Source organism: Heteronotia binoei, chromosome 5 (assembly GCF_032191835.1).
Source record: "Heteronotia binoei isolate CCM8104 ecotype False Entrance Well chromosome 5, APGP_CSIRO_Hbin_v1, whole genome shotgun sequence".
Lineage (NCBI taxonomy): Eukaryota > Metazoa > Chordata > Lepidosauria > Squamata > Gekkonidae > Heteronotia > Heteronotia binoei.
In genome coordinates, this window is record NC_083227.1 from 27449327 (window position 1) to 27467379 (window position 18053).

The 18053-nt window shown below is 44.9% G+C and overlaps 3 protein-coding genes across 3 annotated transcripts in view; 1 reads left to right on the forward strand and 2 right to left on the reverse strand.

Annotated features, from left to right (window-relative positions):
* Nucleotides 1-18053, forward strand: part of LOC132571344 (zinc finger protein 850-like) — a 359929-nt gene that overhangs the window by 269166 nt on the left and 72710 nt on the right. The gene's annotated exons all lie outside the window — the stretch shown is intronic.
* Nucleotides 1-18053, reverse strand: part of LOC132571235 (zinc finger protein 883-like) — a 216748-nt gene that overhangs the window by 194015 nt on the left and 4680 nt on the right. The window lies entirely within an intron of this gene.
* On the reverse strand, nt 8650-10880 carry LOC132571261 (zinc finger protein 345-like). Its single transcript, XM_060238013.1, is given in 1 exon segment — nt 8650-10880. A coding segment is annotated over 1 exon segment (2106 nt). The 5' UTR covers nt 10870-10880; the 3' UTR covers nt 8650-8763.

Below are 18053 nucleotides of genomic sequence, written 5' to 3' on the forward strand. Positions count from 1 at the left end.
CCCAAACCATTGGGCCAGTCGCTGACATCCAACCAAGTCTAACAGTTGTCAGTTTTTAGATGGGCTGGGAATAACTCATGGATGACTTCTGTAAACACGATTGGGGAATTTTGGACACAGAAGGAGAGATTCGAGGCATTAGTCTGTTAACAGATAGAGTGTACAGGGCTCTACCCCTATATACTAAAAGGGGATCTTTATTCAGATACTCTGAGAAGAACACCCCTCAGGGACAAAGACACCAGACTTCAGGTTCTGAAATATATATATTGGAAATTTATTTAAATCTTAGTTACTGCAGCATTCTGACAAGATTACATGATTAAATGACTACATGGACTCATGGGTGTGTGTGGTTACATGACCCATGGTTACATAACTCTTAGCCACATGGCTATAGTCTTTCCTAGGCTCAGGTTCCTTAGCCTATTACATTTAGTAAAAGCAAAGCCATTGTAAAGATAGCAAAAAGCATTTCATCCTCACCTCTCCTAGGGCTTCGGGTGGTTGTCTATGCAGAATTATGGAGGGGTCTTGCTTCCCAAGAGGCTTCTCTTAAACTCACTGTTAACTAGCTAACTAACTAACCACACTCTCCTTGGTAAGCCAAATTATACTTTTCCATAGCATCCACCCTTTCCCTTTCTGTCCAATCAGAATCCAGGGAACACCCCTTTCCTTCTATCCAATCGGAACCCAGAAAACCAGATTCCGTCATCTTTTGGCTGGAAAGCCCCCCCAAAACCCGTTACATAAGAAACCACCTATTGTTGCCAAATACTTCTGCTAAAACCACTGAACCTTAAAGGGCAAAAATCCCCATCTGGGACCAAAGACTTCCCACGAAAGCCCATCTTGGGACAAAGACCTTCTCATGAAAGCCTGAGAACCCATCAGAGACAAAGATTTTCTCATGAAAGCCTGAGAACCCTATCTCACCCATTCTAATCAATACCTTAATACACATATATCATAATAAAACATAACACCATAATATATCATAATAAAATCACATGTGAGACCAGGAACATTGCCATATGTGAACTTATATATATATAAGGCTATGTATGTCTATATAACCACTATAGTTCCTAACCTATTAGGAAAGTCTAACAAATCTATTTAATAAAAATCTCTCCTCTGTGTCCCATGCCTGAATTCCGGACAGGCTGATTCCCCATTTGGCAATCTCTCTCACACACCCTCCTTTCTCCATTTCACTACCGTATTGGGACGATTGTCATAGGAACCCCTCTATAGGAGACCATTTCAGCCTCCTATCAATCTCATCTCTTCCAACAGGGTATAGACAAAATCCATAATATTATTTTATAGGATTCAGGCTGTTTAGCAATATTCCTTCACGCTGGACACATTGGAGCCCCATACATGGGCATTGTCAAAGTCCTCTTCCGAAATGAGATTAATAAACTTGTTTCCCCCTCATTAGGACTCCATGCATTGAGGACATCAGATGTTCTGGAAACCAAGTTGTTCACAACATTCTTGTGCCACTATGCAGTCATATACCAAGGATACTGACTCCACACATATCCGGCCAGCCACTAATTAGATCAAATGTACTTTCCCAGATAAGTTCATCCATCAGCCAACCGTCCCTTTTTATTGGAGAAATACTTCGGGACCCTTCTATAAGAACAGTCATATAGAAACATCATATATATGTATAAGAAATCCAACAAGTCCGTCCTTGGGTAGAAACAGAAGGAAAGTTATTTCTTTGCTGGGAGGGGAACTTGTGTCCTAAATATAGGTTCCAAATTTGAAAAGGAACCAATCAAGATACAACAGCTTGGGTGATTAAAAAACAAGGGAAAACATGGAATGTGGATTGGAGGGCCTGGTGGAATAACTGGTATTTTCTTGGGAAATAGGTAACGATCACATTCAGGTGTGGGAAATAACTAACACAAGGGCTGGAGAGGAGACCACCAATTATACAGACGGGTGGGAAAATCAGATTACATGTAATATTCCATATCTAGACAATTTCCATTCAAGTAATTGCTTCCGGTGTGGAGAGGTGGAATTACATACAGGGAGCTCAACCGAGTCAGACACATCAAGCTCAGAAGGGTCAATAGAGTTTGGGAACTATTGCTGGGAGAAAACTGTAACCCAGGGATTATATCCTTGGGAATTAGGAAACATAGAGGTAGTGCAGGAGGCCTATTTGTTTGAAGAGGAAGAACTGGTAACAATTGAAGGGGCCTCAGGGGATAACAAAAACGAGGAAATACAAGCGGAATATTGAGCCACATGTTTGCTTTTAGCCCCCAACACTTTGGACAGGAAGATGACCCGGGGTGGTCTCCAACAGCGTTGGGCTATGTTTGGTCGTCAGTTTGAAGACCCCCTCCAACATCCATATGGTCCAATAATTACTGAATCAGGATATCTCTGTTCTTGGTTTAAATATAGAATTTGGCATTATGACGAAGGTTTGGGGGCAGGAGGTTGGGGCAAGATAGAATACAAAACCCGACTCTGCTTCCCCACATGAATTTGGAAAACTCATTTTTATTTTCAACACAGACCGGGAAAGCCTGAAAGATTCTGGGTGTTCAGGCAGATATCAGATTTTTACCTACCAGAATTGTTTTTGGCTCAGGAAACATCCAGCCCAGTAATCTCTCCCGAAGGAAAATGAATAGATAAGGCAGGATTACGTTCCCTAAATTGTCCCAGGTGCACGTCACCACTCACACAGCCCCTGTCCTCACAGAGAGCCCCTGACTGCACCCCTTCTGAGGGAAAGTGTGATACAAAATGATTCCAGAGGGGAATGTAACTGGAGAACAAGAGCAGCAGGAGGCATGTATATACATACTGGTTCCACTTCTAATTATTTTTGCCATATTTGTTTGGATATGGGATACCTATTGGCCGTAGAAATGAATCACCCACCTTCTCTTGGAAGGACTAGCCTTTCCACAAACTATAAGAGAAGACTGGAAAGAAGGGAATTCTGGCTCCCTCCCCAATATAGAACAGTAAAAGAAAATGATGTGTGCTGAAGAACAGCAGAATCTCCCGTTAAGTTATGGGTCGGCCTTATAAAGATGACAGAGGCCCAAACTGTATAATTTAATGCCTAGTTAATATTAAAACTAGGAACCTAGTGAATGAGATTCAGGGGCCAAACAAAATGAGTAATGGGAGATTGTAAATAGAGAAGAGACTTTTTGTAAAGAACTTAGGCGTCCTGTAAACTCCAAATGGAGGAGGGAACTTTTCCGGCCATGTAGGAGATTCAAGGTTTAAATTTTGACCCACTGGGTGTGCATACATTTTTTTTAACCATTTTTATTATACTTACTGATTACCTTTAAAAGCCTGAGGTGCCACAACTGGGAAAACAGTGAAAAATGTACTCCAGTTTGTGAATCATTTGTCAGTAATCCAGCTAGTTTTTATTTTATGCCGCCCAAGTCCTCCTTGTAGCTCTTGTAAATAATGAGTTATCTTATACATGAGCAAAGGGGTGAGTTGCTCCCTAGGAAACATAATATGATAAAATGAGCTGCTCAGAGGAGCAAACTGTTAAAGCTGTAACCCAGTTTAAGAACCTAGAGCGATAGAAATTCAGACTTGATACTATTTAGCATACTTAATCACTGCCCATCAGCCACATGTAGCTCTTCTCACTGAGCCCCATCTTAATTGTCTAATTTACAGGCATACTTATCAGCATGGGATGGAAGAGGAGCTCAAGATGGCTGTGTCAAGTTCTTTTCCTAATTCTCCTTCCTGCTATTACTGCAGAAAGTGGGGCTGGGGCACTGTCTGGATGGGAAATTTGTGCAGATGAAGAACTGAACCTCACTTTTGAGTGCTTCAGTCGATTTGCAGACCAGTTAGATGGAGATATTGCCTTAACTTGCCAGATCTCAGGGATGGAGATAAATTTAAATGAAACCCCTATCCTTTTCACTTTACATTACGATGGGAATGAGCATGTGCGCCCACTGGAAAGCCAGCAGGGATGCAAATACTTTCTCAGGGGTGATCTCATCTATCATTCTGTCAGAGCCTGCCTGACAATACAAACAGAACATCAATGTAGACACTGCCAGGAACTGAAAATCACTGACATCGTTAAGCCTGATGCGGTACTTGACTTAAAAATCACATACCAAGAAAAGGAAGATGTATATCTGGTTCAGTTCTCCATTCCCCATTCATCACAAGGCTATTTAAAGGATTCTTTAATATATGAGATAGCCTACTGGCCTGAAGTTGCCAATTGGACCAAGAGTGACAGGACCAAAATATTTCAACATGTCCCATTGACACTTTTGAAAAGGGAATTTCAGCCAAGCTCATGGTATAAACTAAAAGTTCGGTCCAAGCCCAATGGCAATTTTTTCAAAGGCTCGTGGAGTGAATGGAGCTCTCCGGCCTACATCCAGACTGCACAGGAAATACCAAAGGGAATGAATAATAGTCCTAAAGGCAATATCCTCTGTGGCCTTCCTTATACTGCTCATCCTAATCTCTTTGACCCTAATATTTTGGAAGAGCAAGATTAAACCTATTGTGTGGCCAGCCATTCCTAACTATGAGAAAATTCTGGTTGAACTTTCTAAATTGAAAAAGAACTCTGAGGTAATTGTTTTCAACCTGGAGAGTGTAGGGGATGGTCACATCCACCAGATGGTCACATTCAAGCCAAGGCAGAACAGCAGCAGTCTCAACAGTTACTGTTTCCTATAGAGATCCCTGAGGCAGCTGAAAACAGCAGCAGCAATCAGTTCATCAAAGCCAATCCGCACACCCCCTGCCACCTAGTGTATGCCAATAATCAAGTAATTAGAGAAATAAGCAAAGACGACGCGTATGTCAGTCAGAATATGGCAGTTGCCTGTTCAGTCATTCCCTGTACTTCTGATTATTAAACCGGGTGGGGGGAGCTAGAACAGTTGGGCAATTTAATCACACAGCAAGAATTGCAGGCATTGGGTAGGGCTGTGAATAAGATCTCTATGTATGCAAAAAAGCCTTCCATATCAAGTGTTCACTCCCATGCATTCTTACAAGCCAGGGGATTTTGTTTGAGTCAAAAGTTGTAGAGGCCAACCCTTACATCCAAAATGGAACGGACTTTATGTGGTACTGTTAAGTTCCCTCACAGCTGTTAAGGCTTCTGGAATTGCCGCTTGGATCCAGTGGTCTCACCTAAAACCAGCTGCTGAATCCTGGGCAGTACAGCCAGCCCCTGGGGAGCATCTGCGGCTCCGGTTCCAGAGAACAACCCCTGGCCACAGCCCACTGAAGGTGGCTGGAGGTTCACGGACAATGGCTGCAATCTTGACGGAAGCTAACAGGTCTACGCACAAGGCGAAGATGAACTAGAACCAGCTGATGCCGTTTATTATATTACGTAGCCATTACAGTGTGTGTGTGGGGGGGGGAAGACACCAGACCCATGTGAACATTGTTTAACTACCACCCTAAGCAGTGGAAAAGCAACCCAAACTCTGGTTTACCACTCAACATATCAGTGTAGTGGTACACGAGCAGCCTCGTGCGTCTATCATAACACAGCTTACCAAGTGTGTAATTCACAGGGGAAGGTCATTTGCTATGAACCCCAGGCAGTCTCCATACAGTCGACGGTGTCAATCTACGCATATTCAAAGGGACGATGGGAAGACACAAACCCACTGGTTGAATCCCTCTTGCTAGCCACCAATACTTCCACTGGGTCAAACGGAATGGTTCAAGTATGTTTTGATGCCTGCAAGGCCATCAGCTGGAGTAAAGGAAGCCGCAGAATATGTGCGGCTGGCTGGGAGAGAGGCTATAGGGTGGAGCAAAAATATCTATACCAAGTGATCGGGGAACATATCACTATTGGTACACAGGTCTCCCACAGGCCCTAGATGCCACCCAAGTGACAGGGCAGAAGATGAAGACAGCAGCCCCTGTTTCTAACCTCCCCCCCCCCCCCGGAACTCTAACTGCAAAACACATGATTGTAACCCCTTGTGTCTAACATGGAGTGGAGGGGTTAAAGAAGGAAAAGCAGCCACAATGGTGGAAATTGGGGTGGATGGAGCAGGCCTGGACCCTTATGCGGAAGTAGTGGTTGTCACCCAGGGACGTAGGCCCCCTTCTCAGAAGGAATACCGGGTTCACACAACCTTCTTTAAGGAAATGAGCACGGTTATTGAGATACCTCCAGTTACCAAAAACCTATTCATTGATCTGGCTGAAAGAATAGTGACTGAACTAGGGGTGAAAAACTGCCATGTATGTGGAGTACCAATATGGGAGATCAGTGGCCCTGGGAGTCTTGAGAGTATAACTGCCAACATTAGCGCAAATCCAAACATTACATGGTCCCGCAAAGAACAGCCCAACAGATGGGTTCTTTGAAACCCGATAGTGGGACACCGTCCAGGCCACTTGAGGTCCCAGTGGGAGATCTAACCTGCGAGACTGGCTGGGTTTGCAATGGTATCGAGAACAAAAGATTCCGAGACTTTAGAAATTCCACAACCTCGGAGCCTGCCAACCCCGTTAATAAAACCACTCAGAGCCACCTGTCCCAGCTATGGGAATACCCCTGTAACGCTGCCATAGCATGGCATGCCCCAGATGCTCTATATTGGGTATGTGGTAGCACTGCCTACAGTCAGTTACCTTTTAATTGGACCGGGGCATGTATTTGGCATCTATAAAGCCCAGCTTCTTTCTATTACCAATCAGGATGGGAGAAAGGCAGGGTATGAAGAAGCCGGCCAGGTCAAGAGGGGTATGGGGTCAACCATAGAAATATGCACCTGGAAGGATAACGAGTGGCCTCCAGAACGGATTATACAGGTATATGACCCAGCCACGTGGGCAGCAGACGGATCCTGGGGCTATAGAATTCCCATATATATGTTGAACTGCCTTATTAGATTGCAAGCTGTTGTGGAGATTATAACCAATGAAACGTTGTTAGCTTTGAACCTATTAGCAAAGACCAATACCCAGCTTCACATTGCAGTGTATCAGAATTGCTTAGCCTTAGATTACTTGCTAGCAGCTGAAGGGGGAGTGTGTGGAAAATTTAATCTCAGTAATTGTTGTCTTCAGATAGATGATAGTGGAAAAGCCATTGAATAAATCACTGACCAAATGCGGAAGCTGGTGCATGTCCCTGTTCAGACTTGGTCAGGCATCATGGATGAAGGTGGATGGTTAAAAGACTTGCTTGGAAACTGGAAAAGCATTTTGTTAATGATTGGTTTGGGATTCGGAGGCCTATTGATTCTGCCCTGCCTGCTCCCTCTCATAAAGAGTATGATCACTGATGTTGTAAAAGAACTTCAGCCTGTCCCAAAAACAGTGCCAGTCATGTTCATGAAAGAACGAGTGTATATGTGAATGCACTGAATGCTGAATATCTGGTTCCCCTCAGAAATTAGGAGCCATATGATGAGCCCATAAGAAGAAGAAGAAATTGGATTTATATCCCACCCTCCACTCCGAAGAGTCTCAGAGTGGCTCACAATCTCCTTTACCTTCCTCCCCCACAACAGACACCCTGTGAGGTGGGCGGGGCTGGAGAGGGCTCTTACAGCAGCTGCCCTTTCAAGGATAACCTCTGCCAGAGCTATGGCTGACCCAAGGCCATGCTAGCAGGTACAAGTGGAGGAATGGGGAATCAAACCCGGTTCTCCCAGATAAGAGTCTGCACACTTAACCACTACACCAAACTGGCTCTCCTCCTAAGGCAAGATAGCCAGATAGATCCAGATAGAATTCTGGAAGGGGGGATAAGGCAGAAATAAAGAAAGAAATATGTCCTTTGCTACTAACTTGCACCCACACAGGAAGACAGGTTGTGAGTAAAGGGCAGCTAAGCCTCCATGACATGTTAGATGTATGTAGTGTGCTCAGAGGCCACCCTTTCCGGGCAGGCTGAGCTAAGACAAAAATGGGTGAGCCAAAGGTTAAAAAACTGTGAGCTAGCTCACATGAACTCAGCTTAGAAGGAACACTGGATCACACTCCCCACCCCACAGCTTGTACCTGAGAGCCAGGAACATTAGCAGTCTGTGAAGGAACCCTGCTAGAGCAGCCCTGGATGAAATTAGATACAGCTTGTCTATGCTGTCAGAAAAGCCCCATGGCGCAGAGTGTTAAAGCTGCAGTACTACAGTCCTAACTCTGCTCACGACCAGTGTTCCCTCTAAACTGAGTTAGTGTGAGCTAGCTCACAGATTTTTAGCCTCCAGCTCACACATTTTTGTCTTAGCTCAGGAAGGATGACCCCAGAGCACACTAAATTATGCAGTAGCTCACAACTTTAATGCCAATAGCTCACAACTTCACAAGTTCAATTCAAGGGCCTGGTTATTATTTACAAAGTCCTACTGGGTCTAAGTCCCACATCTCTATGGGACAGCCTAACACTGCAGCATCTTAGCTCATCTCAGTGAGATCAACAGCAGCCCAAAACAGAAGCATTTTCTCTTATGGCTCCCAGTTGGTGGAATGGCTTGCCTCATGAGATCAGGAAGATTCCCACAATTTTATCATTCCACAGAATGTGTACAATGGAATGGTGCTAGAGAACATTTTTACAAAGGGAACAGGTTGTAAAATAGTCTACATAGTTTTACACAATATTTTTGTGAGTTTTTGCTGCATTATGTATTGTGTATGTATTATACTGTTGCATTGCCTTGCTTTCTAATTTTCTAATCCAAATTGCTTTGATGCAAGGTCTAACCAACCTACCAGCATTTATATGTTTCTCTTCCCAATGTGAGTTCTTTGATGTGAAATAAGATTTCCTCTCTGACTGAAGCTTCTTCCACACTCGGGGCATGTATGTGGTTTTGCCTCGTGAATTCTTTCATGAACAGTAAGGGCAGTTCTCTGATGAAAGCTTTTCTCACACTTTGTGCATTTTTATGGTTTCTCCCCTGTGTGAATTCTTTTGTGGGAATTAAAGTTTCCACTGTACCTGAAGTTTTTCCCACACTCCAGGCATTTATACGGTTTCTCCCCTGTGTGAATTCTTTTGTGGGAATTAAAGGATCCACTGTGCCTGAAGTTTTTCCCACACGCCAGGCATTTATACGGTTCCTCCCCTGTGTGAATTTTCTGATGGCTAATAAGATGTGAACTCTCTTTGAAGCTCTTTTCACACTCCAGGCATTTATATGGTTTCTCCCCTGTGTGGATTTTCTGATGGACATTAAGATGTGAACTCTGATGGAAGCTCTTTCCACACTCTAGGCATTTATATGGTTTCTCACCTGTGTGAATTTTCTGATGGGTACTAAGATGTGAACTCTGATTGAAACTCTTCCCACACTCCAGGCATTTGTATGGTTTCTCCCCAGTGTGAATTCTCATGTGCAAAGTAAGACTTCCACTTTGAACAAAGCTTTTTCCACACACCAGGCATTTATATTTTTTCTCACCTGTGTGAATCTTTTCATGGGACTTGAGGTTTCTACCATCAATGAAGCTTTTCCCACACTCCAGGCAGTTATATGGTTTCTCCCCTGTGTGGATTCTCTGATGGTAAGTAAAGGAACATTTCCGTCCAAAACTTTTCCCACAATCCAGGCATTTATATCTTTTCTCTCCTGTGTGTATTATTTGATGGACTTTAAGGCTTCCACTTTGACTAAAGCTTTTTCCACACACCAGGCATTTATATTTTTTCTCTCCTGTGTGAATCCTTTGATGGGACTTGAGGCCTCTACTTTCAGTAAAGCTTTTCCCACACTCTGGGCACATATATGGTTTCTCCCCTGTGTGAATTCTTTGATGGACATTAAGGCGTTCACAACGAGTGAAACTTTTCCCACACTCCAGGCAGTTATATGGTTTCTCGCCTGTGTGAACGCTTAGATGGGCAATAAGGCGTCCACGATGATGGAAACTCTTCCCACACTCCAGGCATTTGTATGGTTTCTCCCCAGTGTGAATTCTCATGTGCAAAGTAAGACTTCCACTTTGAACAAAGCTTTTTCCACACACCAGGCATTTATATTTTTTCTCACTTGTGTGAATCTTTTCATGGGACTTGAGGTTTCTACCATCAATGAAGCTTTTCCCACACTCCAGGCAGTTATATGGTTTCTCCCCTGTGTGAATTCTCTGATGGTAAGTAAAGGAATCTTTCTGTCCAAAACTTTTCCCACACTCCAGGCATTTATATCTTTTCTCTCCTGTGTGAATTATTTGATGGGCTTTAAAGTGTCCACTTTGACGAAAGCTTTTTCCACAAACCAGGCATTTATATTTTTTCTCTCCTGTGTGAATCCTTTGATGGGACTTGAGGCTTCCACTGTCAGTAAAGCTTTTCCCACACTCTGGGCATGTATATGGTTTCTCTCCTGCATGAATTCTTTGATGGACAATAAGGTGTCCATGCTGAGTGAAACTTCTCCTGCACTCCAGGCAATTATATGGTTTCTCCCCAGTGTGAACTCTTAGATGGACAATAAGGTTTCCACTATGACTAAAACTTTTTCCACACTCCAGGCATTTGTATTTTTTCTCTCTGGTAAGGATCCTTTCAAGAGAAATCAGGATATTTTTCTGCACAATCCTTTTACCAGACTCCAAGTATTTATATGGTTTTTCTTCCTTGTGGGTATTCACATGCATCTGAGCGTCTGATATTTCAGGAAGTCTTTCCCCACTTACATTTCTGTCATCATTATTGCCTCCTCCGCATAGATTTTCAAGTAGCAGGATTTCATGAGAATAGTTATCCTGTAAAGGACCGGAACTATTTATCTCTTTAAGTGTGTGTTTCCCCACCCCTTCCTTCAGTACATCATGTTCAATGTTCTCTTTTAGATCAGGATCTATTTTTTCTTTCATCATCTCTACATACTCTTTTGAATCATTCACTGACTCCCACACACCTCCTGTCAAAAGACAGAAAAACCTGGCATAAATACACAGAGCTGCTACAATGTGGAGAAGAAAGTGAGGTACAGATTAGCTGATAGACCTGGGAACTTTGGTCACTTATTTGCGTTTTGATAGGGCTTCCTATCAAGTTTAGTATCTTCCATTCCAGACATCCTCACTGCACCTTTCCACTAAGATAAAAGAATGGGATCTCTTGAAGACTTCAGTCCAGCAATCATCCCCAAAAAAAGAGGGGCAAAATGCCCATGATTCAGTAAAAACAACTAAGAATAAGGCCCATTGTGAAGAAAAATACAATGGGGTCTAGAAAGATGCTCTGGGCAAGTGCCCCCCACCCTTGCTGTCTTCCCACCCACCTGAGCAAAGGCATTCACTCCCCCCACCCCACATCAAGGAGAGCTGTTCTCTGCCATCTGGAGAGCAGCTGTAATTCTGAGAGATCTCCATCAATCACCGGGAGATTGGCAACAGTGGTTCCTTGGGAGGAAGTGGCTGGTTCGGAAGGTGGAGTCTATGGCATTGTACCTGTCTGAGGTCCCATCCCTTCTCAAACCCACCCTCATCAGGCTCCACCCCTCAAGTCTCCAGGAATTTGCCAACCTGGAGTTGGCAATTGCTGGGTCACACTGGTTGTCAAAGGGGGGCCGCTGCTTAACAGGAACAAGCAGTCAGGCCTCGTTAAATCATGCCATTCAGGTGGCATCAAGTCACCCAGTGGGTGCTGCCAGGCCTAGGGTAGCCAAACTCCAAGTGGAACCTGAAGAAAGCCTGGGATCACAGCTGAACTCCAGACAACAGATCTCTCTCCCCATCCTGGAGAAAATAACTGCTTTGGAGGATGGACTCTGTGGCATTATTTTCAACTGAGGGCTCCCCCTTTACTGCCTAGCAACAGCCTCTGGCTAGCAGCTCCCCCAGTGGCCCAATCCTTGTCTGTCCTTGTCTGCAGGGCTTTATTTTGTAGCAGGAGCTGCTTTGCACATTAGGCCACACACTCCTGATGTAGCCAATCCTCCAAGAGCTTACAGTAGGCCCTGTACTAAGAGCCCCGTAAGCTCTTGGAGGATTGGCTACATCAGGGGTGTGTGGCCGAATAAGCAAAGGGGTCCCTGCTACAAAAAAGAAAAAGAAAAAGAAAAAGCCCTGATTTCTCTGCCACCTTTGCCTCCCCATAGTGTGGACCCATGCAGGGCATTTTTTTTTTTAGCAGGAACACCTTTGCTTGTTAGGCCACATGCCCCTGATTTCTTTTTATTTATTTATTTATTACTTTGATTTTTTTTTTATCCTGCCCCCTCCGCAAGTGGACTCAGGGCGGCTAACAATCAATTATCAATAATTACAATTTAAAACCAATAAAACACAATTTTAAAACATTTTGTGGCGCTGATTTAACTTTGATATAGGCGGGATCTTTCTTTCTTCTGACAGTGATCCTATGATCATAATTCCTCAGCAGTGTAGCTTGGCAGTCCTCTCCCGGTTTAGATGTTGAAGGCCTGTCAAAATAGTTCAGTTTTGCAGGCCCTGCGGAACTGAGAGAGATCCCGCAGGGCCCTTATGGCATCCGGGAGGGCATTCCACATTTCTGGTGCTACCACTGAGAAGGCCTTGGTCTGGGGATGAACAGTAGATTTTGTGACCCTGAACGCAGTGCTCTCCGGGGAACTTGCGGAGAAAGGCAGTCCTGTAGCCTGATGTAGCCAATCCTCCAGGAGCTCACAGGGCTCTTAGTACAGGGTCTACTGTAAGCTCCAGGAAGATTGGCTACATCAGGGGTGTGTGGCCTATTATGCAAAGGAGCTCCTGCTACAAAAAAGCCCTGAACCTGAGGAACTCTTCCAGGTGGTCAGGGACCTATTGCCCCTACAGCACGCCGTGATCAATTTGCTGATAAAATCTCCCACATCCAGTCTTACTTGGATTGGCAAATGGATGGTCTCAGGGTGCCAATATGTCCAGTTTTGTGGGATACCATTCGTCCAATCTTAGGAAATAGGCAGGATTCTTAGAAGTCTGAGACCTACCACCTACTTTGTTGCCCCTCCTGGCTGCTTAAACCTACCAGCGGAGGAAGCTGGCAGACTAAGTCCATGAAAGAGTAAATGTCTTCATGGGAGGGGGATCATTTCTGCCTCGTGTCCCAGGAGAGATGAATAACTACCAATCCAATCTCCAATCATTCCAGACAAGGGGATTGAAAGACTGGCTGGATAACCTCAAGGATTCCTGAATAAAGCAGATTGTTTCAATTCATTCCCATCCAGTGCCAGGACTGAAATGATTTTGGTGGCTCAGGTTCAGGGATGGAATTCTAGCAGGAGCTCCTTTGCATATTAGGCCACACCCCACTAATGTAGCCAATCCTCCAAGAGCTTACAAAAAGAGCCTTGTAAGCCCTTGGAGGACTGGCTACAACAGGGTTGTGTGGCCTAGTATGCAAAGGCGCTCCTGCTAGAATTCCATCCCTTCTCAAGTGGATAACCTGAGTGGGAAGATGGGCAGGGGAAATGCGACCCTGTTAATTCTCCAGGACCTCTCAGCAGCTTTTGATATCATCAGTAATGGCAGGGCTTTTTTTCAATCAGGAACTCCTTTGCATATTAGGCCACACACCCTTGATGTAGCCAGTCCTCCAAGAGCTTACAGTAGGAAGAGCTCTGTAAGCTCCTGGAGGACTGGTTACATAAGAGGGGTGTGGCCTAATATGCAAATGAATTCCTGATACAAAAAGAGCCCTGAGTAACGGAACCCTTCTGGACAACCATTTGGGGTTGGGACTATAGACACTGTTTTGTAGTAGTTAGGGTTATTTCACATATTATTTATGTTTTGATAGGGCTTCCAGTACGTATCTCCTAAAGATTATTTTCAAAAACTGATTCCTTATTTCATAAATTTATAGGCCTTGGATTGCATATAAAAAGCTTCAACTACCAGTAGAAGAAAGGGGCTTACATCTGCCTAATCTGCACCAATATCACTTAGCCTTCCTGCTTTTTAGTGTAGAACAAAATAGGAGTTAAGCTGCATCTTTAAGACTAACTTAGTTTTATTCAGAACGTAAGCTTTCGTGTGCTCTAAACACACTTCATCAGATGAGGAATCCAGCACGGTGAGCAGAGCCACACATAGCTGGTAGGCAGTGGCTCAGAATGCAAAGTGGTACAGATTTAAGATCCAATGACAGAATAGTGAAATTTTCTGGTAGGCAGGGGTTTAAAATGTAAAATGTTACAAATACAAAAACAAACCATTTTACATTCTAAACCCCTGCCTACCAGAAAATTTCACTATTCTGTCATTGGATCTTAAATCTGTACCACTTTGCATTCTGAGCCGCTGCCTACCAGCTATGTGTGGCTCTACTCACTGTGCCGGATTCCTCGTCTGATGAAGCGTGCTTAGAGCACATGAAAGGTTACGTTCTGAATAAAACTAAGCTGGTCTTAAAGGTGCAATTGACACCTGTTTTGTTCTACTTCAGACCAACATGGCTGCCTACTTGGTGCTTTCTAATGTGAAATACCAGACTCCTGAGCAGGAAACACCTGGATCGGCTCACCTAGAAATCACCCAGCTCTATCCCAAAAGTAGCCCTAACCTGGATAGCACACTCTCATCAGATCTCAGAAGCTAAATAGGGTCAGCCGTGGCTAGAATTTGGAAGGGCGACCTTCATGAAATACCAGGGTTGCAATGCAAAAGCAGGCAACAGCAAACCACCTCTGAAACCCCTGGTGCATTAAAAAAAAATAAACAAGTCGAGCTCGCCACCTAGTGGTGAGTGCTAAAAGAGCTAGAACAGGCATGTCGAACTCATTTGTTATGAGGGCCGGATTTGACATAAATGAGACCTTGTTGAGCCGGGCCACGTGTGCCATAAGATGTAATGCCAAGTAAAAAGGTAAAGGTAGTTCCCTGTGCGAGCACCAGTTGTTTCTGACTCTGGGGTGATGTGGGGTGATTTGCCATTGCCTTCCCCAGTCATCTACACTCCCCCCCCCCCCCCCAGCAAGCTGGGTACTCAGTTTACCAACCTTGGAAGGATGGAAGGCTGAGTCAACCTTGAGCAGGCTAACTGAACCCAGTTTCTGCAGGGATTGAACTCAGGTCATGAGCAGAATTTAGACTGCAGTACTGCAGCTTTACCTCTTGCCTCTGCGCCACGGGGCTCTTATGTAAGCCCTTTATACCGTTTATATGTAATGCCAGGTAGTGGACATATAAACGGTATAAAGGGCTCAGACAAACACAATTATTTTTTACATTCTCTAATAAATGTCCTCGGTTGCTATGAATTATGCATCAAAAACTGCAATGTCTGTACTATACCAATCTTGAATATGCTGTTATTCAAGTGTGTACATCTGTAAGTTGCAAACCTACTTTTGATTCATTGACATTCATTACAAAGCTCTCATGTCCAATGCTTTGAGCCTTATACCCAGAGGAAAACATCAAGCAGTTGGGCATTGTGAACTTTTGTACATAAGTTGTTTCATATGCCAATCAACAATATGTGAAGGCACTACGATACAGACTGAGGGCTATGTGCTTGTCTGCAAAACTATAGTCTTCCCCAGAAAAATAACTACAACTCCTATGTGGCAGTGCAAGAACAGAGAGACAGCCATGTACAATTGTCAGTATCAGCCTCCTGCCTGGAAAGTCTAAATGCAAGATCCTCAATCAAAGGAAAATGTGAAAGAAAAATCAAAGGAAGTTTGCTGGGAAAATCTGGGCAGGACACACACTCTCAGCCTAATCCTGACTTGTTATTTCTCTTCTAAATCAGTGGCCCCCAACCTTTTTTGTCCCAGGGACCAGCCCCAGGGCTGGCCAGCCCACCGCAGCCCCAGAGCTGGTGCCCCCCCCATGGCGCCTCCTCCTCCCCCCGTTTTCTCCTCTCTCCTCTGCCCCGCCCCCCACAGCCTTGCCGCCCGCCCCCATGCAGCCTCACCGCCCCGTTTTTATCACTTTAAGGCCAGAGAAGGCAAAGCACCTTTCAGATCGACCTCCCCCCCACCAATCAGCTGATCCAATTGGCCGGGAAAACCATGGCAGTGCGGCTGTTTCAGTGGTAACTCGCCGCTGCTGCGGTTTCCCCCACTGATTGGATCAGCTGATCAGCAGGGGGCAGGGGAGGTCGGCCTGGAAGGCGCTTCATGGCACCTTCCCCGGCCTTAAAGTGGTGTAAAAGGGGGGTCGGAGAGGCTGCGCGGGGGGACGACAAGGCTGTGCAGGGAGTGGGGTGGGCGGCTGCACAGACCACTTGTAAACAGGCCATGGACCAGTACTGGTCCACGGTCCGGGGGTTGGGGACCCCTGTTCTAAATAGTTCACATGCTTTCCTATTGAGAAAGACTGAAGGCCATGAATACAGTGAAAAAGAGAAGGGGAACCCAGTTGCGCCCATAACAAGCCCAACAAAACTCTCTCTCTCTTTCTTTGACTCTCTCTCTTTCTCTCTGTAGCAATACTCTCTCTCTTTCTCTCTGTAGAGAGCCAGTTTGGTGTAGTGGTTAAGTGTGTGGACTCTTATCTGGGAGAACCGGGTTTGATTCCCCACTTCTCCACTTGCACCTACTGGAATGGCCTTGGGTCAGCCATAGTTCTGGCAGAGGTTATCCTTGAAAGGGCAGCTGCTGTGAACCCTCTTAGCCCCACCCACCTCATAGGGTGTCTGTTGTGGGGGAGGAAGATAAAGGAGATTGTGAGCTGCTCTGAGACTCTGAGATTCGGAGTGGAAAAGGGGGGGATATAAATCCAATATCTTCTTCTGTGCTGGATTCCAACTTGCCCTGGTTAAGTCTGTCCAATATCATCAGTAGCAGTAAGGCAAAAAGCTCATACTTTCAATGAAATGCTGCTAGCCTTAAAGGTGCTCTTTGTATGTCTCTCAATGGTGGGGGCTGGACAAAGGAAGCTCTGGCTCTTTCCTTCCTTCCCCAAGGGATGAGGAAGGGGAGGAACCTAAGCCACTAGGAGGAATAGAGGCTTGGCTCAGTAGCTCTGCAGTGCGATTAATTGAGCTTGGCAAACTTAATCACACAGCAGAGCTATAGAGCCTTAATCACACAGCAGAGCTATAGAGCCTTCATTGGCTAAAGCTCCCCCTCCCCCTCCTTCCTTTGGAAAAAGGGAGGAGAAAGAGGGAAAGAGCGAGAAGGAGCTGCTTTGGTGGCTGGCTGATTGCAGGAGAGAAACACAAACTGGTGACCAAAGGAAGCAGCCAAGGCAGAAAGAAGCAGACAATGACCAGTTGATGGCAGGCCTGATTAGGCCTGCGGGCCACATGCTAGACACCCCTGAGCTAGAACTTCTGCCTGCCACTCTCTTAGGATCTCCTGGCAATACTATGCACAATGTCAAATGATAATTATTATTATTTGCCAAAAAACCTCTTTTACAGGTACTTTGGTATTCTACAGGATTGAGGCACCTAGATCTTGCTGAAAATGATGCTTGTTGGTGCTGTACCAGTAGCTGATTACATCCCCAGCTTTTTTTCCTGCTGATTTTGCATGTTAACAAGGGCTCACACACTTTTCAACTGCCAGTGAACTCTGTTTGCTTAAAGCTACTTTAATTTTCTATGACAGTTAATGGAAACAATGGCAGAAAAGCTGGATTAACTGCATTTTGACAGAGGCTAAGAATTAGGATCGGCCTTCTTATCTTGCTTTATCAGATGTCACATCATATATGCATCTTGAAGAAGAAGATACTGAATTTATATTCCATACTCCAGTCAGAGTGGCTCACAGTCTCCTTTATCTTCCTCCTCCACAACAAACACCCTGTGAGGTGGGTGGGGCTGAGAGGGCTCTCCCAGAAGCTGCCCTTTCAAGGAAAACCTCTGCCAGAGCTATGGCTGACTCAAGGCCATTCCAACAGGTGCAAGTGGAGGAGCGGAGGAGTGGGGAATCAAACCCAGTTCTCCCAGATAAGAGTCTGCACACTTAACCACTACACCAAACTGGCTCTCAGGCTCTCAGGCTTGATGGGGGATTCTGTAGCTGGATTCAGCTAAGGAGGCTTTAACTCTCCAAGATCTGAGTCCAGTGCAGATCTATAGCTTGGGTTTATTTGTCACCCACAGTCAATGAGGGCTGCAGTAGTAAGGAGAG